At 45.5% G+C, this 26,588-nt stretch overlaps 1 protein-coding gene across 1 annotated transcript in view; it reads right to left on the bottom strand.

Moving 5' to 3' along the window:
• Positions 1-26,588, bottom strand: part of LOC119391432 (endothelin-converting enzyme-like 1) — a 144,452-nt gene that overhangs the window by 28,068 nt on the left and 89,796 nt on the right. The window contains exons 5-6 of the mRNA XM_037659112.1: positions 24,371-24,511; positions 20,837-21,016 (exon numbers count right to left, since the gene is read on the bottom strand). Coding sequence (XP_037515040.1) covers positions 20,837-21,016; positions 24,371-24,511 — 321 coding nt within the window. The remainder of the gene's footprint in view (positions 1-20,836; positions 21,017-24,370; positions 24,512-26,588) is intronic.

The raw sequence follows: 26,588 nt of genomic DNA, 5'->3' as shown, positions 1-26,588 counted from the left end.
GCCGTTGCAGCATCGGGACGGGGATTAAGGATGGGAGATTAAGTACGGATTCAGGATGGGGGTTGCGAAGAAGCGCGCACTGATGTTTCTGAAACCATTGCACCGATTATCTATCGTGCGAAGCAAGCCTCTCTTAAATGTAAAGAATATTCCGAAATGTCGCAGGTAATTCTAATCATATTATTATAATCTGATTGTAATCGGATCAGACGATGCACAGTCAAGTACATTCTGAAACGCTTCGGCAACGAGTAAGTGTACTGCAATGTAGCGTGACCCACGCTATGACAGCCAACACGTCTCATTGGAACGTATTAAACAAGTGAACAAAAGTGGCCATTTTCATTCTTACGTTCTCAAATTCGCTGTGGTCTCTGAAGGTGTTGCAGACAAACTTGTAGAAGTCATTGCACGGGTCCACGCTGTAGTCGAGTTTTGCTCTGATGTGTTGTCCTAATAACCGGCAAGAAGGCGTTGAGCATTCGCTTTTGGGTTGGAGAGGCGACGGAACATCGTGCCGATCTTCTGGTGATGTCACTGAGGCGTTTGTTCTGTGTAGTCCAGGCTCTTCTAATGGTCGCGTTGAAATTTCCGGAACGTGGAAGGAGGGCAGTGTGTCCACCTGTTTGTTAAGGCCGAAAGCAGAGAAGCAAAGTTACAGTCGGTCTCTCCATTTGCTTATTAAGTGAAGTACGACTTGCACTAGCGACAACATGCCTGCTACGTGCAAATAAACCTGAACGACTGCCGACACAGCTATCATCGGGCCCTCGCCCTGTAACACAATTGAATAACCGCAATTCACGAGCTTCCTGTTGACGAAAGAGTATGTGAGAGTCTGGAAAGATTCGTTTTCAAATAAGAAGCATTGGTAATGTCTATTGTTAGTTAACTCTTCAGTGCACCTACGATTTGTTTCACGAGACTTATTTTTGCATCCTCCTGCCCCAAAAGGACATTTGAGTCGATGTGTGTTTTCCCGTAACTGTAGAAAATGTCACTAAGGGTTTATAGTTCTATAAGCACCAGTTTGGACACCAAGGATCCAGCGATGTCTACTGTGGCGCATAACGGTGAAAGAAATACATACGCAAGAATTCAATCGATATAAACTGTAACCTGTGAAAAGTTCAGCCGGCCACGATGTGCAATAAAACAGCGGTAGGTTCGTTGTTGCTATGTTATTAACACTAAAGCACGCAAGCAGTGATAGATAGATAGATAGATAGATAGATAGATAGATAGATAGATAGATAGATAGATAGATAGATAGATAGATAGATAGATAGATAGATAGATAGATAGATAGATAGATAGATAGATAGATAGCTAGATAGATAGATAGATAGATAGATAGATAGATAGATAGATAGATAGATAGATAGATAGATAGATAGATGACCGTTCTGCCTTTTATGACAGAAGCATCTGTCATAAAAGGCAGAACGGTGTAACGGCTGGTTTGGCTAGCGCAAACGTACGTGACGTAGAGTGCGGAGTAAAGCGCCAAGTCATCCCATTGGTTTGGGGCTGAAATTATCGCATAGTTCAAAGGGAACCGTTGCCTTCGCAAAGTGCTTTTATGGAGTCGCCAAAAAAACGTATACTTTTGAGCCTTTATAGGACATTTTTCAAAGAAGTTTCAAGCAAATGCATGAATTTTGATATAATACATGAATGCCAGGCATATTCGATGCGTTCAAATTTGGTTCGAACATTCGTCATCAGTTGCTGTGTTCTCTGCGATTTTTCGCTCAAGGACAAGGTCACCGACAATATCTGAGTTTCCGGGACATGGACTCCATAACGCTAACGCGTTCAAGATACAAACCATCGGAGCTACGTGGTTAGTAGCCAAATGCACCCAGTGGATGCACCACAAACCAGCGGTTGCATATGTCTCCTAACACGCCTTAAACAGGGTTTTGTCGTGTGAAAACGATGTGGCGAGCGGATGCGGTGTCGTGAAATGCTTCAAGAAGTTGTGTACGCAGCAAAAGTGACAAAAAAAATGGAACCCTGGTGTTCATTGATATTGTATCTACATAGCGGTCATTCCTTTTTGAACTTCAACTGCCTTAGTTTACGGCGCAATGTGGCACTGAACGGCTAAGAAATTCCACAATGGGATTTAAGGATGCAGTGGAAGTACGGGTCATCATGGTGACACGACGTGAACCGATCGCGACCATTCAAAGACACAGGGCCACTTACTGTCTGTGGTGACGACGAGGCGACAACGTAAGTGTTCCGAAAGAGCGTAGATAACGCAGGTCTGCCTTCGAATATTTTATCCTCTCGGCCGAATCACAATAAATGTTGAAATACACTGACGAGACGCTTCAGTGTGAGCCTGTTTTGTAGTTTCCCCGAAATTACAATTACATTATGCGCAGCATGCATATAACATTTGCTTATCTAGTGTTTCGTTTCCTAACATCGAAATATCAGAGCATTTTGTGTTCGCATGTTCAGGAGAAAGAAATAATACGTTAGACAGGGATGTGAAACTAAGCAATGTCGATACTTTGAAGATGCTTACCATGGTAGTGTGTTCTTCTGACTGGCTGAAGGACATAAATCCGAGCACACATAAGCAACAAAACAATCCCATTCCCAAAATGATCAGTGAGACAAGACACAAGTTGATCCAGTGACATTCGTGTCTCTTCTCATTTCCATCCTTTGGAAGTTGGCGCTTGTAGAGCAGGTATCTTGCCTGATCCTGGATGGCCAATGTCAATGGCAAACATCAGTTGCAGTTGTAATCTGTATTTCTACAGCTCTGACACGCTCGCGCATTACAGAAAAATGAGCGAATTTATGAATTTATTTTGTCGGTGCAAAGTCTAGCAAACACGGACAGAAAGAGGAAAGAGTTGACGTTTGGTTTGATTGTGATTCCAACATGTTATAACGTTTGCTCAACTGCGCTTAGGCAAGATACAGAAAATTACTTCTAGTCCGCGAGACACACCAACGCGAAATTGGGACATCACAAAAACGGTTAGGCAATCTGTTATGTCGTCTGTCTGGTTTCCGCATGAAAACCTAGGCCTAACACGCACGGGTTTGTGAGCGTTATTGTGAAGCCTTAAATGTCAAATTTTGATAAGGTTGACTCTTGAGCTTGCCTGCAATCTAGTATATGGGAAGTACATTTCAAAATGAGCCGAAAGCTAAAAGCGCGTCGCGACTGTTGCGTCCTGGTTTTGTTAAAACTAAATACCTAATTAAGCTATGTTAGCAAAGACTGTTTTGCTAACTACACCTGAAACGCAAATGAATTTCTACACGTTGTAGAAGGTTTTGCTGCGCAAGAAATAATCCTATAAAATGCGTGATATGGCTGGAGATTTCACGCATTAGAACATTCTCGCAGGTTAACGCCTGTTCTCGAACAAAGTACCATCGTCTTCAATCAGAACACCTCTACCAGAACGTGTGCGCGCACGAGCACCGCTAAAATGTGCGATGATCGGTACACGCAATACGAATGTGTTTTGACATGTGTATCTTAATTTTGACGCGCATGGCCACAGTGCGTATTGAGTGTATGTTTGTGTACCCAACTTTCCCGCATTTAGTTCGCCGCGGTGGTGTCGAAATTATCGAAAAACCCAGTATCGCACGTTTTTGAACAAAGCGACTGAAACACTCATCGCAAAAAGGAGCGCACCCGTGTTCTACTTCAGTGCATGCTACGTGTTTCAAAACAAAAATTCGCATATTGTACAAAAAACTCAACGTTTTTTTTACTCTCGCTAGGCCGACCGAAATATGTCTATCGATGAGGTCGGTTTTCTGACACGTACTCTTACGAAAAAGTTGTTGGAATGCCTGACGTAGGAACAGTTCAAAGACGAAACGACATTTTTGGCAGGTGTCGTCTCACATGATGCAAAAATTCATACCGAATGATGTTCAAGGTTATGCGATGAATAATAATAATAATAATAATAATAATAATAATAATAATAATAATAATAATAATAATAATAATAATAATAATAATAATAATAAGTGATATGTCCACTTGCTAATCTTTCTCACTGTGACAGTTTTTCAACACATAAACTGCTACACATGTTATCACTGGGCACCATCCATACCTCAACGTATCGGGACCTTCACGAATGCTTAAATTTCTTCTGATCAGTCACTAGTAAAGATACTAGTAATTTACTACTTTCTTTCATGTTTCTGTGGAGTGTGAACTCCCAGTATGTTATACGACTAAATAAGCACTATCATGCGGCTAAAGGATTTCGAATGTTGTTCCTTTTGAAGCAGCATCGCCGTCCAAAAGGTAGACGATAACGGCGGCTCGTGGAAAACGGACCACGGCCTGAAGAAAAGCGAAGCGGGCGCGTGGCACCAGGCGCGAGCAGCTTGCGTGACCGTCTTTCGGTTTCTTTTTCCGCCGACGAAGATGGAATGTCAGCTACAGCTTTCCGTTTAGTAAATAAGCATCTGTACTATGGCTCGTCGTTCTAACTTCTTTCGCACGCCACACGTCCGTACGCTCTATCTGTAAAACTGAAATGACAATATCAGGAGTAATCGAAAGTACTTCTGTACCAGACTTCACGTATACTATAGGGCTCCCGCACGTAATTACGTGAGAGAATAGATCACATCACCATGTTTGAGCGGAGCCCGTGTGGACCTTCCAGGAACACAGGCAGTGATCAGCAGGCGACGTCCTTCCTTGGCGTTAACTGCCTCTCAACGACAGCGGGCGGAACAGCACGGTTTTGAAAGCAGGGCGAATGTTTTTGATGATGATAATAGCCTTAGAATATGTATAATACCCTCTGGCAAAGAAGACTATTAGTTACCCTGCTCTAATTGTGGCAAATTTTCCTAGCAATTTTGCTGTTATTTCGCAGCTGTACACTTAAGCAGCCGTTTTACGTAATGTTAACCAATTTTCACGTATGTCAGTACATCATACACTGCTCGCGCTGTCAGTCCATAAATGCGTAATAATTCGTGTCCCCCATCTGCATGCGACAAAAAATTATTTTTAGGCATGCAAAGTTTCAGGCATTGGCTTTTTTGCACTGTAATAATAATAATATCTGGGGTTTAACGTCCTAAAACCAAGATATGATTATGAGAGACGCCGTAGTGGAGGGCTCCGGAAATTTAGACCACCTGGGGTTCTTTAACGTGCGCCTAAATCTAAGTGCACGGGCCTCAAACACTTCCGCCGCCATCGAAAATGCAGCCGCCGCGGCCGTGATTCGATCCCGCGAACTTCGGGTCAACAGTCGAGTGCCATAACCACTAGAGCACCGTGGCCGTACGTTCTTGCATTGTCTAAAGTGAAGATGTGACGTGTAATTTTTTCTGTACGCCACGTTACTTTCGTGATAAATGGAAAACTTGAACATTCCGTCCGCGAAATACTTAAACTCGTGGAATGTACCAAATGTCCTGACTGATCTCGTCAGAAACAACGCAGCGGCATAAGAAATAATTGATTTAAAAATCCCGCAGATCTCAGTCACTGCGGGATTCGACTTCATGTGAAGCAGTCAGCAGTGGTGTTGGTGGTGCTGGTATCTTTTTTGCAGCCAAAATAAGGGATCCGTCAGGCAGTGAAAGCTCATGCCGAATAAAACGGCCCCCTTACTCTTTCGGGACCACCATTGGAGCACCGATCATAAATGATAAATATGTTTCCTCGTCCTGCCAAGTTCAATTTCGCGCGTGTTCACATGTGTTGCTTTATACGTGCAGTTTCGTCACTAGACTTTCGGTTTCGGCATAGTTTGCAATTTTTCCAGAAAGAAGCGACACATGAGAGAGATATTTGTGGCCAGCGGCGGCAGCGAACGTGGCAGACCATGGCGTCGGCCTCTCGAGAGGCCGCGCAAAGAAACCGACGTGACTCGGGTGATTCCGCTGCTTCGATGGCCGGCTTTTGGAATGAGCCGAGCAGTGAGGTGTCGAAAGGTGACTGAGAGCTCGGAGTTTATTTCGGAGAGCCATTAGGACGAGGATGGACCTGACACTTGAGCCAGTACTCCTAGGTGTGCGTAGTTTCACATCCGCTTCTCTCGCGAATAGCCAAAGAGGCTTTCTGTTTGATCACATTGATATATTCATGTTTGGTAGAGAAGAGCTAATTCATCAGCTTCTCGATCTTGACGACGCCAGGCGAGCCCGAACTGCTCCACCTCCTTCACCGCGATCCATCAAATTGCGGATGGACTTGGGGATAGATTGGAAAACAGATCTTGCAATAATTGCAAGATCTGTTATAACCAGAAGGAAACCTAGTTGAAAAGAGATCATTTTTCAGTACCTGTCAAGCAGATACGCCTTTCACAACTGCGCGGAACTGCTTCGTTGAGTGGCGCAAGCCCCATTGGGCCTGTGTATTGCACATGTTTAGAAGGGCACCAAAAAAAAGTGTTGTAGATGTGGGCACCAAAATTTTCAAAGCAAGAAAACGGGCGATGACGCATGTTTTGTATATCTTGGGTTTTTTACTATACCACTTTCGCTCAAGCATCCATGTTCATGGCAACTTTTTTATGTTGTCCATGCAGCAAGTGTTCAATAGCGCATTCTCCTATTATTATCTACTTTATTTGCGGGTGATATTTCAACCTGTATGAAGGACCATTTCATTTGGTTTAGTGGTTCAGTTTCATGCACGTAACATAAATACAGTGCTATGACTTCATTTATTTAAAAAAAAGCTTCTGACACCCTTCCCGATGGCCTCATTTTTTACGCGGTCCCGAAAGAGCTAGAGTTCCCCTTCCTTCGTTCACTCCAAGCGCACGATGGCCAATTCGCTCGCTGCAGAGGCCGCGTTAGCGAAAGGAGCGCGCTGCTCAAACACAAAGAAGTAACTACTGTGACACTTGTTAGTTCGCGCTCCTCCTGTGTATACCTGTGCGTTCGTTTCGTGCATCCTTCTTCGTGTTTTAACATCGTGCTTTAAGTGTTGAGCTGTGACAGTCGTTACAATTCGCCCTCGTCATATGTCTTCCATTCGTGCGTCTTTCTTTGTGCTTGAACAGCGCGCTTTAAGTGTCGAGCTGTGATAGTTGGTAGTACGCGCTGGTCATGTGTGCGTTCGTTTCGTGCGTGCTGCTCATAACCACGTGTTATTATTGATCTTTCTTTGTTGCTTATCTTGTGGCATGCGGCTACACGAAGAAGCCTGTGTTTTACGAGCCGCCCGAACGTTTCCAGGAAGTGCACCGCACGCCTGAGCAACCAGGGTGGTGAACAGACTTCGAATAAAAGACGTGAAAATGCTGAAGTCCACAGCGTGCGCGACGTGATCTTTAGTGGCCTTGCCGAATTACCATGCCATCATGTTGCGCTGACACCAAGTGATAAGAAAAATTAAGCCAGCTCCATGCTTTGAATACCGTCGGGCAGCGAAGCTGTAAGCATGCGAGTGAATGTCCTTGGCTAGCGAGATCACGTGGTGTCGGTGATCCGCCGATAGATTTGAAGTGTGTGCGCTTACACCTGATTGATGAAAGTGAGATCACGTGACGTGCGGACTCGGGCGATGACGTTAGAGCGAACACCTCGCATCGCATGATTTCCCTGCCTTTCACCTACATGACCAAGTTACAGATCCAAGTGCCTTGCGTTGGTTTATTTCTGTAAATGCAACTGTCTAACGTCCATAGCAAGTGCTTTAGCTTTTATTTGTGTTGCAATCGTCGGTACAACGCCATCATATTTTCCCATAAATTCATGTTTTCTAAGAACAGGCGTATAGCAAAGTGATTATGACACTTGCCGTTGGACAGTTACGGCCTCTATCAAACCCCGTGTCGCTAAGAAAATTTGCTTGGTTTTATTTATTTTTCATAGCAAATGCCGACTCCGCCAACTCCGGTACAGGTGGACTTAGCTTCGCTGTAAAATCCTGTTGAAGGTTAAAACACAGTGATCCGACAAAACATTATGATGTCTTGTCCTATTCTGGGACATGGCATGCTGCTATCCTGTCATCTGTCACGAGGCTCTGTTGAGGGCCCATTTCCCTGTAGTGCTACAACAAACTTTTCCCGCTATTTCAGGGTCATTTCTGTTGAAAGAAAGCTGTGCCTGACGTGAAAACATATTTTGCTCCTCTACAAATTATTGCGTCGTAGTAATTAGCTCCTTGTTGTAGTAACACACCTGCGGTATGAGTCGCATCGAAGCGCGCCTACACAGCCGTGGTGATAAATTATGAGGGAAAATGTTTGACGAGTGCTACCGTCAGTACGCCACACGTAGAAACCGCAGAGGAAATAGCTATCGCATTAGCCATAGCACAAACACAAGCGGACGTGATCGTCAGTGATTCGCAGACGGCGATACGAAACTTTGCAAACGGCCGAATCTCCCCAGAGGCACTTCAAATTCTACAACTCGGTAATAATCAAGAAAAAAGTATCCATCTGATATGGACACCCGCTCACACACTATCAGAAGGTAGTAATGAGGCGGCGCACCGCATGGCTCGAGGGCTTACAGACCGAGCATCGATTAGTGCCGTCTCAGGGAATACCGATGAGTGGGAGTGGGAAGATAGAATGACCACATTTCACGAAATTACAGTACACCATAGATTGCAGAGGCGTACATTCCCACCGCCTCATCCGAAATTAAGCAAGAAACAGTCTGTCGAATGGCGGCAGTTACAAACCCGATCCTACCCGAGTCCAGCTATCATGCATGTAATACACCCAGACTTATACACGACAGACAAGTGTAGACATTGCGACTCTAGAGCCACCTTAGAGCACATACTATGGGGATGTCCAGACATAATAAACAATAGCTGTGATGCAGCCTTAAACAGCGACAGCCTCCGCGCGCGCTGGGAGTCTGCGTTGCTCAGCTCGGACCTGGAGCAACAACTCTGGGCCGTCCAGCGAGCCGAGGAAGCCGCCAAGGGCCAGCAACCCTTGGCCGAAGCCTAGGCGGGATCCAGGCCCATCCCACCAATTCGCAGGGCAATCAATAAAGTTAATTCATCATCATCATCAAATGAAATATCTGTCGATCCAACAGGAATCTGAGGAAGTTAAGAAATGTGCAACAAAACAGGTTTTTGTTGTAACTTTACATTATTAATACACTTAGTCGGTGTTGTACCTACATGTAACAGCGCTTTAGTTTGGAAATATTGAGTTAGGCTTGCTGCAAGAAGTTTGTAAGTCAGCCAAGTCTATAAGCGACATCGGCACTCCCCACTACAACCTCCAACCCCGCTCCTTGGCCGGAGCGCATGAATGCGGGGCCAGCAATGCCGAGACGCAGAAGCGAGAGCATCTCCTTTTTTTTACAGTACAGTGCATATATGTACTGTTTGTAAGCTAGTGCAACGAGTGCAACGAACACAGGGCAGGTGGCGGCCCTACCGCACAGAGAAAGAAGTGAACTTGCCCTGGTGTTCGGTGCTTGCGGCGTCCACCTCCAAGCCCTTCCCAAGGCTTCAAGCCAGGCAGGTGGCGGCACCAACCCGACGAGGCACAAATGCACTTTCTCGCCTCTCTCCTCCTCACAGCCTAATGCCCTCTTCTCTCTTTCCGTCTTGCGTGTGCCGGTTAACAGTCGGCAAAGTGCACGTGGGGCTTCCGTGCTATATTGCGTTATTATTAAATTTTGGTGGGTATACTGCTTGCTTTGTGACGTCATAGTGGCAAGCAATCGCTAGACAAGCGCCTGATTGGACGTTGCTCACAGAAAATTCGAAAATGAAGACTACGAAGTGTGATAAATGTGGTAAGCAGTAGTCGAAGCCAGTGACGGAAGCTCTTAGGATACCACCTGCTGCACGCCCACTTTATTAACGCTTCAAAGAGTCACCCTTTAAAGAAAGGTGGTCATGACGAAAATGACAATCTTGAAGATCCTGTTCCTTGACGCACGTATTCGCCTCTTGAGGTAAGTTATCAGTTTCTTGCTATTTAGCCAACAACCATCCAGCCTTCTGTAAGTTATCCTGCGAATCAAGTCGCTTTTCAATTCCTATGTTTCAAAAGGATAGATTTTTGTTAATTCATATTCCTTCAGAAAGCATCAAGGCGGTGCGTCGACACTCAACAGTGAATTTTGGTGTTTTCTGTAAATTTTACACGTGCGAGCGAATCGTCCTGTTGATAACTTTGTTCATCGTCGTTCTTGGCGCACGCGCTGTTTCATCGTGTTGCCCCACAAAGACAGCTCAGCTCTCGAGTGTTTGAAAAACCACTGGTTTTCGTAACGTGCAGTGGCTCTTGCAAGTATTTTTTGTATTTTATTTAACCCCCAGCTTTCGCATGTTTGTTTGTGTAACTGAACTATAGAAGGGTCCAACAAGTGCCACATTGAAACATGCGTCGTTTATTTTTGACATGTTCCTGTTGCCCTCATATTTCAGCCGTTAGCAAATAAAATATTATTGCTTACCTATGAACGAGAGAAATTATATTAGAAGGCAGAGAGGGTAGCCGGAGCTAGTACGGCCCTGCTTGCTGTTCTGCACTGGGGAAAACGCAACCGCGGAAAAAGAGTGATGAAGCATGACCACGGCTGTAGGGATGTGTGCTCGTATATACGTATTAAGACATGATTACTACCGTAAAGAGGACAAGGACACTAACAATAATTTTATTATGCTACGTACTGTCCTCCCTTTAGCGAATATACTCTTTTCATAACTGTAAAGCTAGCTTTTCTGCGATGTAGTTAGCCCAATTGATGGGAGCTAGTCACTTCTACAAACAGCGTGTTCAAGCGCAGTTTGCCTGCGCTTTGACGCGGAATATTTAGACTCAAGTATCTTGGCACTAACACGTATAATAGACAAACCCTAGCACGTCTAACTATAGGCCTCGTGTCCACTTGAAGCACGACAGGTGCGACCATTAGTTTGGCGAATATGCAGCACAGGAAAGCACACTCGCAGATTATGAAAATGCTCCAATAGACCCTTTTCATAATCCTCAACTTTACGCATGGGTTTACCGAAAGTCTAGCATGGAGTCCATTACTATTGAAGAAAGGGGACCATGAGGCATGCGAAGCAGCGTTTCGGCATGTCGAGCCCACGTTTCAGAGGGGGAGTGGAGAGGGAGAGGTGGAGGGGAGACAATGAGAGGGGAGAGGGGAAATGGAGAGAAAGATGGGAGAGGGCACAGAGGGAGAGGGGGTGGAGAGGTGGAGTGGGGAGGAGGCGTGTGGGGAGGGTTTGCGCATGCGCAGTGGGGTGGTCACGCCGCACACCAAAACTAGAGTGACCTAGAATAGCGGGAGTGTCCAAAGCGCCGGCTCCCGTGTGGGCCTTTTGTCGTGAACTCTCGCGCCGCGCCGCTGCTGCGCCGGACCCGTTAGAGTGCCTCGATGCGCGCACTCCCGCTTAGAGTGCGGTCATTCTTTGAAAGGGTCGACGCCGCCTCGACTCGCGCGTCCGCCATGTTTTAGCCCACGCCGCGCTTTGGTTAAACGTGCATGCTGCGCCTACCGCCTTGTCGCCCGTCTGCTCCGCCGCGAGTCCCGCAGGATGACTGGATGTTGCGTGCCACAGTGCACGAACCATTCTAGGAATGGTTGGAAGATGTTTTCTTTCCCAAGGGATCCTAAAAGAAGACTTTTATGGACAGTGAGGATAAAGCGTGACAAGTGGCAGCCGACGAATGCCTCTCGTGTGTGCAGCGTGAGTATTGCAAGCTTTGTTGCTGTTTCCCATCACCTTTCCTTTGCTACGTCGGGTGCTTTTGGGACGACTTCTGAAACGGCGTATATGTTACTAGTAACGCAGTCACAGAATAGACTATTGTAAGTTATGTGTGTGCCGTGGTTTTGAGTGCGAGTTGGTGCCTCTTCAGCGCGCATTGTCGCACTTGAACACGATCGAACGTTGAGCGAACTGGTAATGCCAAATGGTTTTATCGCGTTTGAACCATTCGCATAAATTTGGCGCTGTTTTCGGGGTGTGCTTGGAAAACGTGCTTTCATTGTCGCGAGCATCTCCTTTTGTTTTTTTTTTATGCACGAAGGTGTGATAATGAATATTGTCGCGTCTATAGTGAACTGCAAGTATTTGGTACGAGTTGTGTTTTCTTTGCTAGCAGGAACTAGAAATCGAGAATGTTATTTTTCGTTATCCGGTGGAATAATTTGCCAGAATTGCTTTCTCTGAACAAACGCTTTCTTGTGTACATTACCATACGCGGTCATTAGTTTCAACGCGGCATTCACAGCGCTGAAAAACATTGAAACATTACATAAGTATAGTCGTTTCCGCTGCGATTAATAAACGACATTCTGATGCTTATGCAATTTCGCTGGTATTTTTTCGAAATGGTAAATACAGCCATATTTTAAAATAGGTATTCAATAAGAGGACACGAAGACGCATACATCCGGCAATCGGTCACATATAATAGCAGCCTCGGAACCTGCGCGCGGATTCCAATCGCTTTAAGATTTAGCTGAACAGCGAGTAGACCTTAGGACTCTCACGTCACCAAATTGATCACTGGTGATGGATGTTGGGAAATGCTGTGTGTATGGCACTCTGAAAATGTGCGTTTGCTATGTTGACAACATTCTCTCTCTGCACATCAAGTGCAGAGAGAGCCCGTAATGATGAATGGGATGGAAACGTTGCGCTCCGGTATATTCCATCTAAGTTTATTTTCACTCCATATCTCTAATGTAGCCGTCAAATCTGCGCGCGCTGTCATCAAATTTTTATATTTCGCTAATTCGTTCGCTTCACTAGGTGCGTTTCTCGCTCAAATTAAGAAAGATTGGTTAAGAAAGACGCGCAATTTGCATTGCGCGTCTCAATACTGCGTGTCTCGTTTCGAGAATTCGAGCTGGAATAATTTCAGACGTACATGACAGCATACATTCTGCGCCTTTATGTAAGGCGCATTATTGCACCGCTTTTCGTTTCGGCAGTCCCGGGAATGATACCTTTCAATTATTGCATTCTAATAGACAGTATTCCGCATCTTTAACTTTCCTGAATAAAGCTAAACTGTCGTGCCTTCAAAAAGACACCGCACGAACATATATACCCGCAAAGTATAAAAGTAAATAGTGATGCCTGCAGCTCTCAGGAATCCAAAGCAGCTGTGCGCCGCTCAGCCACAGCCCAGCGGCCGCGCTGGCAGCGAGTATCACTGCGTTCTGCGACACCTTTAGGCGCAAAGTATTCGATTACTTGTTCTGATGCATGCCTGGAAACTTTTAACTAGCGACTTCCGTGAACGATTTTGCGTTTGCGAGGGCAAATCCGGCACAAAGTGTTTTTACTCGAGAGCAAAAGGCTGCGAATCCGCGCGCCGGCAGTGCGCGCCTTGACGATTGGGATCAGTAATGGCGACCGCTGTAGCAGACGACGCGCTTGTCTCCACCCTGAACGGAGCGGAGGCGAACGAGCGCATCGAGGCACTCTAGGACCCGTGGGCTTTCCGCGCTCGGGAAGCGCGCGGAAAGCGAGGGGCGTCTGCTACGCGCTGTAGTTTCTTGCGCCGCGTTTCCACACAGGGCACTTGAAGTCTACTTAACTTTTATAATGCGGTGCGGAATGGAGCTTATCCATCTTTAAACGTTTAAACGCAACAAGAGAATGCAAAAAATCATGTGCGAAGCGGCATCAGAGTGGCCTAGTTCCGGTCACAGAGTTCGAGAACGTTGGTCCGTGCGTAAAAACGCGCGAAACGGACATGCACAAGCAAAGAACGAAAAAAAAAAACCTTATTCGCACGAGTAATCGGGCAATAGCATCACGCATGCTCGAATTAAGAGTAATAAAAAAAAGTAAATTGCACGCGCAGTCAGCTGAAATTTTTTCGCGCAGTGACCGCTTCACACTACGAGCTTTTTACTCATGGTCGCCACTGGTTTGCTAGCAATATGCACACCGCTTTATTCGACAATTCATTAGCCTCCATTAGCTCTTTATTATGGACGGAGCACACCGGGAAGACGCAAGGGGAAAAAAAGAAAAAAAAGAGTAGAGACGGCCATACGACCGCAATGCTGTTGGCTTATATTTTTGCTTCTGAGGTAGCGTACAACAAGGCTCACCGTGCGCAAACATTTGAAAGAAAAGCAATGCCAGGTAAACTAATTTTATTCCACAAGATTTGCATAAAAGGCGTAATATAGAAAATGCTTTACAAATATCCAGATATCATGCAATAAAGTTACAAATGCCCCCATTCTTGCTGTACAAGCAGCTGCCTGAACGAAAATACGGTAAGAAATTGACAAATAGAAGTGTAATAACTCAATCACTTCAGAAAATTGTTGAAATGCAGAGATCCCCTATATACCTATAGCCTGAAAAAATGCAACATGCAGTAATATACGAATGAAAACAGTTTGAAACAACTTATTCTCTACTTCAGATGTTTTCACGGTTCTCGGAGGTTAGCGTTCGCCCGGTTCAAATACTTTACAAAAAGATGTGGACGAGTAGTTACATAAAATAAAATTGTTTCCGCGGCAGTTGAGTGCGTGCCAACAGGGCACCCGACCGCAATATCCCGCTTTTTCCTGATGACCTCAATATAGCGTCCACCTCAATTTCGTGCTGAAGCTCCGGAGTACTTAAATAGCGAGTCTGCTCATCTCTTGAATAAATATAAAGAGATGACCAGACGGGTAAAGCAAGCCTCTTTTGTCCTGCAGACGCGTGCAATCAGCTGCTCTGAACTGAGAATCACGTTTGTTTTCGGGCGATCGCTCGTAGCGTGAAGTGAGGCATACACGATGATGCACTGTTATCGTTTCATTTACTTTAATTTGTCTTGCTTTTTTTTTAAGGTAGAGCCTTAGATGCCTCATGAAACACGAAAATCGACCGTCGGCGTCCCGCGTAGCCAACACGAGTGATGTACAATATCATCACGCGATGACGTCGACAGAACTTGTCACGTCACTATGACGTCATTCAACGTGACGTCATATGATGACGCCATCACATGACACGGTCGCTTTGCATTGCCTGCGTGATCGGGGGCCCATCACAGAGGCAACGTAAAAGCAGGTGAGGTGCAGAAAGCTTGCAATGCCTTCGATCCTGTCGGCAGTCCTAAACCCCGTTATGTACAGATAAAACAAAGAAAATAATAAAAACAGCAATGCACCGGGTCCCGAGGATCACCCTTCAGATTTCTTCGGCGGCCTGTAATTTAAGAAAGAAAGAAAGCTTTCGGAGAGGGGCGATGGAGGATCAATGCATCGACTGACGAAAAAGATGGCTTTCGTTTTCGAGTCATCTCAGGCGAATGCATAAGAATGCATAAGAGACCATGTCTTTTTTTTTCATGTAATTTTTTCGCATACATTTTACCTATGCGGTCAGTTCTTCAAAATGTATCGGTAAGTCTAACATGTTTACATCGATACAGGTGACCACCACGTTTTTTTTATAACCTGACGGAAACAAATCGTCAGACCACACATCGTCAGAATTATTTCTGGCTACAGAAAGCGGGTTTGCGCGCCACACTCCATATTATTATTGTTAGTCGTTACGCAAATGGCAAGCATGTCAAGTTAGTGATGAATTAGCACGGAGGGGCACGAATGCACGGAGGGGCAGCTAGTGAATTAGCACGGAGGGGCACGAATGTACGTATACCCAACACGACCTATCGGTCGTGTTGGGCATACGTACATTCGCGCCCCTCCGGGCTAATTTTCGTGTATACCACGTGAACGAGACGCGAGTAATATTTTACTTTTGGTACCGCGGCCACGCCGACTGACACATTCGGCTTTGCATGAAATGGCTTGAAACAGCAGAGCGCCAGGCAGCATTGTAAAACAAATCGAATGCACGAAATAAAAGATAGGATATGAAGGGTGCAAACGCGTTAGCATGCATGAGCTAGTTACTACGTGCATTATGTGCTACGTTCTCCTGGTTATCTCCAGTTTATTCTTTCCTGCAGCAAGTTTTCGTTCGTCATTCCACACGAAAGTAAGTTAAGCGCCTTTTCTCACGCTGAAGTGCGCGCAGGATGCGTTCCTCAAACAGCCGCGGAAGTGTGGACCAATGCGGTGACAAACCATCTCAAAGAATATATACAAAATCCCCGTTTCACAACAAAAAAACTAACAAACGCGTTTTCTGTGTGATGAGTCGCTGCTGTATTATGTTGCAGTGACGCAGTATTAAATATTGCCCAAATTTCCGCAATTTTAGCTAATAGCGGCCAAAATATCACGCGCGTAGCAGACGCTCGCCGCTTTGACGCGGCTTCCGCCGCGGAGAAAGCCCACGGGTCCGGCACGGCAGCGCCGCGGCGCGGAAGTTCACCGCAAAAGGGCCTCGCTCCTCCCATGTATTCGCGCGGCGCTTTGGACACTCCCCCTATTCTAGGTCACTCTACCAAAACCACTGGTTTGAACTCCGCCATAAGATGCTTCGCATCTAAAAATCGCAGCATTTCCACGGAGTGAATGATGATGAGTGGGCGAAGCTGCGGAGGTTCATCGGTAAACCGTGAATCTTCCGTGAATTCTGCCCAGTACATCATCACCGACGTGAGATAGGGCGCGTTTATACTAAAGGTTCGATGAGTTATGACGACTTGCAGCTGACTTTAATTTTACATGTACGCTGTTAATTTTCATTGTTTAGAAAACCATTGCTTTAGAAAACATCTGGCGTCTTTCGTTAAGCAGCTGGCGTCTTTTCCTCTTGCTTTAGAAACATCTGGCGTTCTTCCGTTTTGCTTTTACAAAACATCTGGCGTCTTTCGTTGGTTTATTTCATCAATCAACAGCGTTTTGAACAAAATTGTTATTGATTAATCACGCACAGGAGAAATCTCACCAGGCACTACCTTGGAGGTAAGGAATGGCTGCTAGTGGGAATGAGAGACAGAAGAAGTCGGCTTTTAGCTACCGCTGCGAATTTTTTATTGTTCAACAACGCACAGGAAAAATCTCCCACCGGCACCACCTTGGAGGTCAAAGCGTAAAATAAGACTGGTTACGGACTACGACTACGACTACGAGGGACGAACGGGTGCCGCCTTAAGGAGCTTCGCCCCTAAAAATGCGGCAGATCCCACGCTTTGTGGGGATCGGTTTCGTGCAAAGGAGTCAACAAGTGTTTGTATGCTGAATTTCTTGGCTTTGACCCAAGCGTTACGAGGTGGATCGACGTGTTTTAGATAAGAAGAATGTTATGGCGGAGTTTAATCCGGTGGCGGTGGTGTGCGGCGTGACCACCCTTACTGCGCTCCCCCTCTCCTGCGCAAAGCCGCGATGAGCGCCAATGCATGCGCGTCCCCTCCCCCTCCCTCTCCTCTCCTACGCTGCCCCCCTCGCGCGCCTGACGACCTCGTTCCCCGCTCGCTCTGTGAGAATTAACGGCCAGACTACAGGGAAGACACGATGCGCGTAGCTTTCCTCTTCGCGTTCCACGACGCGAGGTCGGTAGCATGCCCAACTAACGCCAACGGAACGCGATGATGCAAGTGCTCCGGCTTCGCACCACATCATTGTCCCCTTTAGCGGGAGATGGTGCAATTTTTTGTGAGTGCAGTAGTTGTGAGCATATCGTGGGCGTACCGGCACGTCGATAACACTGGCTATGGTCTGACGTAGCGTCAGCACACACCTCAGAGCATATACATCAGTATTCGCAATGGCCGTAGACTTTCAAGCCACCAAGCGGATGTCAGGGGGAGGGTTAGCAGACGATAAACCGGCAGCCACTCCCTAGTTCGGCTGTGCAGGAGCCGTATATTCCCTTTGGGAGAGTTCGGCGCTCTTTTGATCTCGCCGCCAGTCTGGCAACTGCTGCACTACAGTCTGGCAACAGCGCGCTTCCGCGCCGCCGACGCCATTTCGTGCCGAGGTTTCTCGTGATGCTGTACGCGTGACGTCGCTGTCGGCATTTATGCTTCCTCTGTGACCGACCTGGTGTGTCTTTGCTGCTGTTCGTGCACGTGTCGGCTGCGTGGAACATCGTGGACCTGCACGGACGTCGCAATGGGGGCTTGCAGCGCAGTAGGCTGCTCTAAAGGCTCTGTTATACTCCGACGTGCGTTCGCGTCAGCCCGCGGCGGAGGGAGATGGCGACGCTAGGTTCGTCACGTTACGTTGACGCGAAAACAGAGCACTCTATACTCCCACTTGCGCGACGCACTACGTCGCCTTGACGCATGCGCAATTGAGCGCACTCGGCGTCCCTTCTTCACGTAGAGACACAGACGCAGTTCAGTCTGGATAACGTCGCCGGCGTGGAATGCAGCATGTCGCATCTCGCGCCGGATGCAGCCGGGGCGCGTTGACGGACGCTGGGCGCGTCAGTCGCATCGCGCGTTGGCCTATAGAGTGCTGCACGTTTGTTAGCGTAGCGTCACTGTGCCGAGCGTGCGCGCGCGTCGACGTTACGCTGGAGTATATGAGCCCCTTAACTCGCTGAAGAAAGGGTTCGCCAGAGACGGAGCGTTGCGGGCGCACGCCAACGCGAGCTTACAGTGCCGCGGCACAAAATGGCGGACAGCGCCGCCGCTAAATTTGGATGGTTGTTGGCTCCGCCCCTCCGCCGAACTCTCCGAAGGAATATACGGCTCTGGGCTGTGCTAGCCCGACTGTCAACGCGTTGGTTGGAAAGAAAAACTACGACTTTGCATGTTTCGTGAATCCATGAACAAACCGGGCCTTCCGTGTCAAGATAAGTTTGATTCTTTCTTGCGAGGCGCGAAGTTTTCGTGAAAGTATGTGGTGAAGCACCCTGGGCAAGTCGTGCTGTCAATGATGGTACACAGCGTACACATTTGAGCTCCGCGAAGTTTTCTGTGGCCACGCAGGTTAGTGAAATAGCGCGAAACACGCGCTATTTCGCTTGTATATAATATCCGTCGTTGTTTTTGTAGTGTATGAAATCCATAACATTATACGCGACGTGTCGCGTTAGCTCGAAATGTCCTCTTCTATAACTGAATAATATCAGGGCCTTCGTAATATATAGGTGATACTCTGAAGTAAACGCCTAACATATTGCCAGAAAAGAGCTTATGAATCTTGCGAGCGACCATTCAGTCATTCGGGGCTGCGCTCGTTCCACGGCTATCGTGAACTATGACGAAGTACCGGCCGCGTTGCGGGCTCAGTTTTGTCTTCAGCTGAAGCATTACGGCGTAGAATAAACGTGATTGATTGATTGATATTCTATGTGTATATCTACGATAGTTAACCCCAGCTGGCGAAATTTGATCAGCAACCCCGCTATCAACGTCGTCGAATACAACAGTGTGTTGCTTTCATAGTCTGCGCTGCACTGCATCTTTGTTACTTTGTCGACAGGTGGCAGCACACTGCAAGCAAAGTGTTTTATGTGCCCAGAACGCGGAAAAGGCGAGGCAGCTCTCGTCGCAGCAAATTCTTTATATTGATTTTGACAGTGATGTTCGAAGAGACCGTGTACCTTGACGAAGAGGATTTTTCACTGGACATTGAAGGCTCTGAAATAACTGATAGCGACAGCGTCGATGGACATGCTGCCGCAGCGATTCTCTTCAACGTGCTTTGCTGGTTAACCATCTGCACGGCAAGCCTTTCACAATCGTAAGTCACTTTGACTGTACTTGATGTACGATAGTGTTGAGATCAAAATAAAAGTATAATTTTAACGCGATAGCGTTAGAGAGCTCGTGTCGCAGAAATTCCGGTGTCGGCGTCGGCACCGTTGGTTGGAATTCAGGACAGTAGCCTTCTACTGGCTGATGCTCTGCATAGACATTTTTTGCATCGAGACAGTCATAGAGCATTCGATCAAAAGATGCTTGAGCCGCATGGTCTTTGAATATTACTGTATCACCCTGAAAAGTGTTACTCGCGTGGAGTAAGAGCTAAAGAGAAAAGCACATCAGGCAAGTACAAATAATATTAGCGAAAAAGGAATATTCACGCCACCTCAGTGTTGCATTTCCTTATCCGCGATTTACGGTGCCGGCTCAAATCACGGTGGCCAATTTTTGTGAATTGTTGTTCTCTCTCACCTGAGAAAGTTTTCAATAAACAATGGAGAGGCGCCTTTTTGAGCATCTTCTTTCCGAGCTATGGAGTGACATTCATTGCCTTGGGCAAGTGCAGCAATACACAAGCTCGCGAGAATGCAGTCAGCGACGTGGCCCGGCCTGCTGTAGGGCAATGGACCGCACGCGTTACTCACGAAGCTTGAACAAATGCAGTCTTCCCTGGAATCCTTGGTCTGGCGATTCTGTATTGGCATTAGCAAGGCGCAGCAAATCCCTTGCCATGGATGATGCAATCCACCTGCGCTATCGAGGCGGCATGGTACGCAGCGCAGTAAGTTATAATGGTGAGGAGAAACGGTTCCGCCCCGGCAGGGACAGCACTTCCCGCCTCCCCCATAGTCATTCCGCGCCCGCCTTTCCACTTAGGAGAAGTACCCTCATCATGCATGAATTTATGAGGTAGCCTGCTGACCGTCTGCTTGTATAGAACCGTGAAATACACGTTGTGAAGTACTCATCACTAAAGACGTTGATCTTGGAAAGCATTTATTGCACGACAATATCTTTCCAGTGTAGCGTATACAGATGTGTTTCGACCTATTTCTTGTGAACTGTTTTTTTTTTCGTCTCGTAAACACTAACGAAGAAACATGACCAACGCATGCTTAAAAGCAGGTAGAGCAGTGCATATTTTACTACCAAAATGTGCACTTCTCCCGTGGATTCATTGGTGTTTTGGCAGCGCAACCAAAAGCACTGGAGAACTCCCGCATGTTCATCAGTGGCATTATGCAACGCGAACGCAGTATTGCGTAGGATGGTTCTTCCGAGTTCTTCTCAGTGCACCATTTCACGCAGTTGTTGAAGAAGAACAGCTGCTGCGCTGACATGTTCAGGCCTGCAGGAGTTTCGTCCCTGTATTCGTGCACCAAGGAATCCATAGCGTCATAAGCCATCTTGGTGCCCACCAGGTCGAACAGGTTCACGCTGTCCAGTTCCTCGCTCAACGTTTCTTCCTGACCACTTAAGGACAGCTGAAAATAGGCACCATTCTATGGAATACATAGATTACACAAATTGTTATCTTAAAGCATTTGCGAGAATAAAATTGGCGGGTTTAGTATATATGGAAACGTAGTGGAACAGTTAAATCTTGAATGTTTCTTTTTTTTTTTTGCACTGACTTAGTTTCTTTTTACGTCATGTTCATATGCACTTTGTAGTGCATACGGATATCACGCACGCTTGTCCATGTCCGTATGCGCTGTATACTTAGGCCCGGAATCTGCTGGTTAACGAGTCATTTATACGGAGTCTCTCCGTCGCTTCTGGCAGTCGCTTTTTAGTGGATCGTAACACCGGCACAAACTCGTAACAAGTCCGTTACATCTATCAGCACCTAATGTGAGTTAACAGCTTTTAAAGTGAATAGACCTATTTGTTTGACAAGAGCGTGCCGTAACTGAAAACAACGTACACTATGACTCCAGAACAATCCGCTCGCTTTCATTTGCACAAATATTCTGGTGTCCAAAAACAAGTCAAGTAGAAATAATGTGAATGTGGCGGCTACAGCACTCGAGATATGGCACTTACGTGCATTATTACATAACAAAGGAAACGATGAGTGTTCTCGCGAGACTTTTATTGAAATGAAGAAATAACTGATAGAAATTAAGGAAGGTCGTTACGCCAGCCTTAACTCTTCATGTTGTTAGCGTGACAATAGTTTTCCCCACGTTATTGTTATCTGTTGTTTCTTCAGTGACTTCGTGATGGCATTACATCTCTACGTAGAAAGGTGAACGAAGTTCCAGACAGACCCGACGCTTGCGGATGTTCGTGTCATCAGAACTAACCCAAGAAAAATTGATCCTGAAAATGTATTTTTATTTATTGATTTGTTTATTTATTTACTTACTTATTTAATTATTTAGTACATATTGCAGTCCGTAGACGAAGCAGGAGGGGCGATAAAAGGGAGCAAGTTATACAGCAAGTTAGAATACACATTACTACTGAAGAACAAGTAATACTAACTAGGATTTTAAACATACATTTCTAGAAAAAAAGTTCACAAATTTTTAGAAACAGTTTCAAGCACAAAAATGTAAATCTACACAGCTGAATTAATAAGATGACACATTCTAGCATGGTAATATCAGCAGTGTTGCTTACGCAAAAAGATTCATGCATTTTTCAAAGTCGGGAATACCAGGTTCACGAAAAACAGTTGAAGGCAGTGTATTCCATTCGCTAATGGTTCTCGGAAAAAAGGAGTGTTTGGAAAGGTTAGAACGTGCAAAGTATAGTGTCAGATCATGATTGTGAGCATGTCTGGCTTTCCTGGAAGAAGAGGCAGAGATTTATTTACTGGGATCGATATTAAACTGCCGATTACGAAGCAGGAAAAGAAACTTCAGTCTGGCGTTAGCTCTACGCTCTTTCAAGAGTAAAATGCTGTTAGTAGCCATAAGTGATGAAGATGAATCAATATTGCGATAGGCATTAGAGATGAATCTTACCGCTCTCCTTTGGGCCATTTAAGTTTATGAACATCCTTTTTAAAATACGGGTCCCAGGCTACGCATGTCTACGTACTCTAGACGGGGTCGAATAAATGTATCATATGCAAGAAGTTTTATCTAAGATGCGCGTTTCTTAGTTGTCTAACAAACCCTAGTTCTCTAGACCCGGAGGAACAAGCGTCGTATATGGTTACTCCACGACAGTCGATTAGTAATATTGACTCCCATGTGTTTAAATATGCTCACTTCGATCAAGGGATCATTATTTAAGGTGCAGCATGATGTAAAAGGGCTAATTTTATTTGAGATTATCTAGTGAAAGCAATGCTGCAGATGTCCATCTTCGTGGACACGAGACGAATGGGCTATAGCACTATGCGTCAGCTGCGTCACGACAGCGCTTTGAAAGTGTCTAGTCTTTCACTACGGACCGGTACAGTAGAGGATAATCTCAACAGGTTCTCCCACTTTTGTTTGATTTTTTTTTTGGTGTACCTCTAGTGCCGTGCAAACGTTTGAAATATTTGTCAGAAATGGCTATATATTTGACGGCAAAGAGAAATAGAAATATCAAAGGGCAGATGCGTACAAGGAAATTACAGAAAACATATTCCAATTGCCAGCGCTGGCGACATTACGACATAGCTATGTCACTATGACAAAATGGATCACATCATGCCGGACATATTTCCAAGATATAGTCGCTCAGGTGCATCCAAGGATATCGGCGTTTAATATATGCATAAGTCCCCGTTTCGATTATAAAAATACTTCGAGTACATCGCGTGCAACGTTGCTTTCGCTCATTTTGAAAGGTTAAAATTCGCCCAGAAGTGGTTCGCACGCACACGCAGAAGCATACGTGCTTGAAAGCACGTTGTCCTTAATCTCGACCGCGTGCTTCCTTGCGCGGTCGTCAGCACAGAAACGCGTCTGTCATATCTTACTTCTTGTCACATGTCAACATTTCGTAAACGAAATCTGCTATGCATTCTGCGTTCGGCTTCGTGTGTTTTGTTGGCAGCCTCTTGCAGCCTGATAAACATTGGCATTGATGCGAGGATACAGTTTCACAAACTTGTTGGGTGCCGAGAACGCCGTGTTTGAGCCTTGCCAATGTTTGAGCCTTGCCAGGGAGACATACGAACCATGAAAACTATGAGTTAAAACCACAAAAGAGAATAGGCACTAAGTGCCAAGAATGCGGATTTCAAGCACAAGCGAAAGCACTGTTTCTCTTGAGATATTCGAAGCATGTTTTATGAAGGAAAACTAGAATTTTTCGGTAAAGATGACGTGCGTAGGTGACGCGTAGATACTTTGCATGCCTCTGAGACACATCATCTTGGAGTTTTTAACGCGATGTGGTGAGTGTGGCCACAGTGGTGTAGTGTTCAAATAGCGCAAACAAAATGTATATATTTTATCTTCTCCCTTTCGAACATAAAGGCTTTTAGCACGCACCTTTCACTTCCTATCTCTATCTTATGTGTCGTCAACCATAGCATTTTCTGCTACTGTAAATACATATAAACTACTCATCCAACTGCACGCACCGTTAAAATATTGCATCTTTTCTAGACTATGTAGCAGTCGAACGTGACAATCAGCGGATGTTGCGGCAAATACCAGTGTGCACAAGAGGTAGAATAGCGTGTAACTGTTTCGCATCTCATTTTTCGCTTTTAGAGAGAGAGAGAGAGAGAGAGCTCATTAATATTGTGTATACCAAGAATAACGAGCCCTTAATATATATATATATATATATATATATATATATATATATATATATATATATATATATATATATATAGTGTGGGAGAGGTTAGAAGAGGCAAAAGGTGCGTTAAGACTACTCACAACTGATTTGTGAGATTTCCGCAAGCACAGCGCCTTTCTCGTGTATTCTTTTATGACCTCGTCCTTGTCATCTGGTACGTAGCCGTCGAGGGAATGTATGCCTCGTGGGTCCAATGCGCGCATCATCTCTCCGCCAATCATCTGGACAAAGAAAATGCCAACGGTAATTTACAAGAAGAATTTACGCGGCAACAAAGCACAATTAACAGCTTTTGAACGAACTTCAATGATACCGTTTTTTGTATATTTATGTACTAGGAACAGCGCTGACTCTTTTTTCATCCCACCAAGTAGTGGCGTTCACAGGTCTTTGAAGATGGCGTAGATGCTCTGACCTAAGGGCGTCAACATCTTATCACTGACTTTGCCATGATATATGCCTTCCGTACGTTGAATATTTCAAAACACTTATCGAATTATTCGTGCTTAAACACTGCAAAGTGTATTTAAAAAAGGTGAAATAGTCGGTAGCAGTGTACCATTTCCATCATAAATACAATGCAGTAACTGTGATTGAAACGCTTCGTAGGAACCGATAGGTGTAGAAGCCACTGTGTGGGAGACCAGTTTGGTACCATCTCTAATTGTGTCTTATTATGTCTTCCTTGCACATGAAGTTGTAACCACAGGCAACTGCGCTACTTTGTCACAAGAAGCAGCAGCATGATGTACTGACTCACCGCGGCGGGCAATGTAATATTCTTACTCGCATACCTTTGGCGCTGTGTGCGCTCATTCCTAAGTATATTTGTTCCACTTCGGAAGAGGAAACTGGTGTATTATCCAACGGCAGTAAAACGACTGCAGCCTATAACCATAGTCTCTCTGACGAAGGCCGGGCCGCCGGCCACAGCATTAGCATCTATCTATCTATCTATCTATCTATCTATCTATCTATCTATCTATCTATCTATCTATCTATCTATCTATCTATCTATCTATCTATCTATCTATCTATCTATCTATCTATCTATCTATCTATCTATCTATCTATCTATCTATCTATCTATCTATCTATCTATCTATCTATCTATCTATGTGTAAACTTTTCTTAACTTTTTTCTCACTTTATTTATTTGTTTTCTTTCTCTCGGCTCAGAGGATGACGACATATAAGCGCATCGAAGTCTGATAAATAGAGGCCGGATTTTTACGCATTAAAAGAGCTCGTTTTAGGCGCCAAAATAGGCAGGGAAAACAATGTTTGAGGCCTCCAGTATCGTAAACATAGGCAGAATAAACTTTCACACAAATGCAAATAGCTTCAAACGAAGACGTGTGCGACATCTACCTACGACCGGACAACAAAAAATTCGGCAGATCGCACGTACCGTGGGAGTCGATGTTATGCGAAGCATGCGGCGGGTAGGTGAATGTGGCGTAACTTTTTTTACTTAGCGACACGTACAAAATGACGCTAAAGAATTGTATAAATTGTATACGCACACACACACACACACACACACACACACACACACACACACACACACACACACACACACACACACACACATATATATATATATATATATATATATATATATATATATATATATATATATATATATATATATATATATATATATATTGAAGAGCCGCATATGTGCTATATAACCAGTTGTTTACGGTTGGGTATTACCAACACCAGAAGCGGTAAGCTGATATGTAGTGCTTATACGTGTCCCGAGAACGCACGCGCGTTTCACGAACCCGTGTGCATGTGTGCAAGAAGTTCTTGAGAGTTCTTGAACAAGGGCATCATCACCGTGATCAGTGAGCACCAGCAGCTGGTCATGACCTATTATAGGATCCGGTCGTGATCGTGGTGACGAATGGTCCATGTGTAGTGAAGTATGTGGTATAGTAGAGCTGTTGGAATTCGTGGATGCCTCGGTCATTTCGTCGACAAATTGTCTGTCGACAGAGCCAGCGACATGTCGGAACCTGAAGCCCCCCTTCGTGTTGGTGAGGTATAGGCCGTCGAGGCTGGTAGGCCTGGATAGTGCTACGTAGACCAACATCAGTGGATGGTGTTTGTCGTATTCGTAGACTAGCTGGGCGTATGTGGCCTATGTAGCATATTCTACAAAGTGGCTGTCAATCAATCTGGCGTCATCCTTGGTCAGCATGACGTCATCGCCCAACCTCGTAAGAAATGAAGAGGACACTGCGTCGTTCTGGTGGACGAAGTGCACCTTACGGTGTGGTGATGTGGATA

This window comes from Rhipicephalus sanguineus, chromosome 4 (assembly GCF_013339695.2).
Source record: "Rhipicephalus sanguineus isolate Rsan-2018 chromosome 4, BIME_Rsan_1.4, whole genome shotgun sequence".
NCBI lineage: Eukaryota > Metazoa > Arthropoda > Arachnida > Ixodida > Ixodidae > Rhipicephalus > Rhipicephalus sanguineus.
Note: the sequence above shows the minus strand (reverse complement) of the source record. Positions and strands in the feature narration are given on the sequence as shown.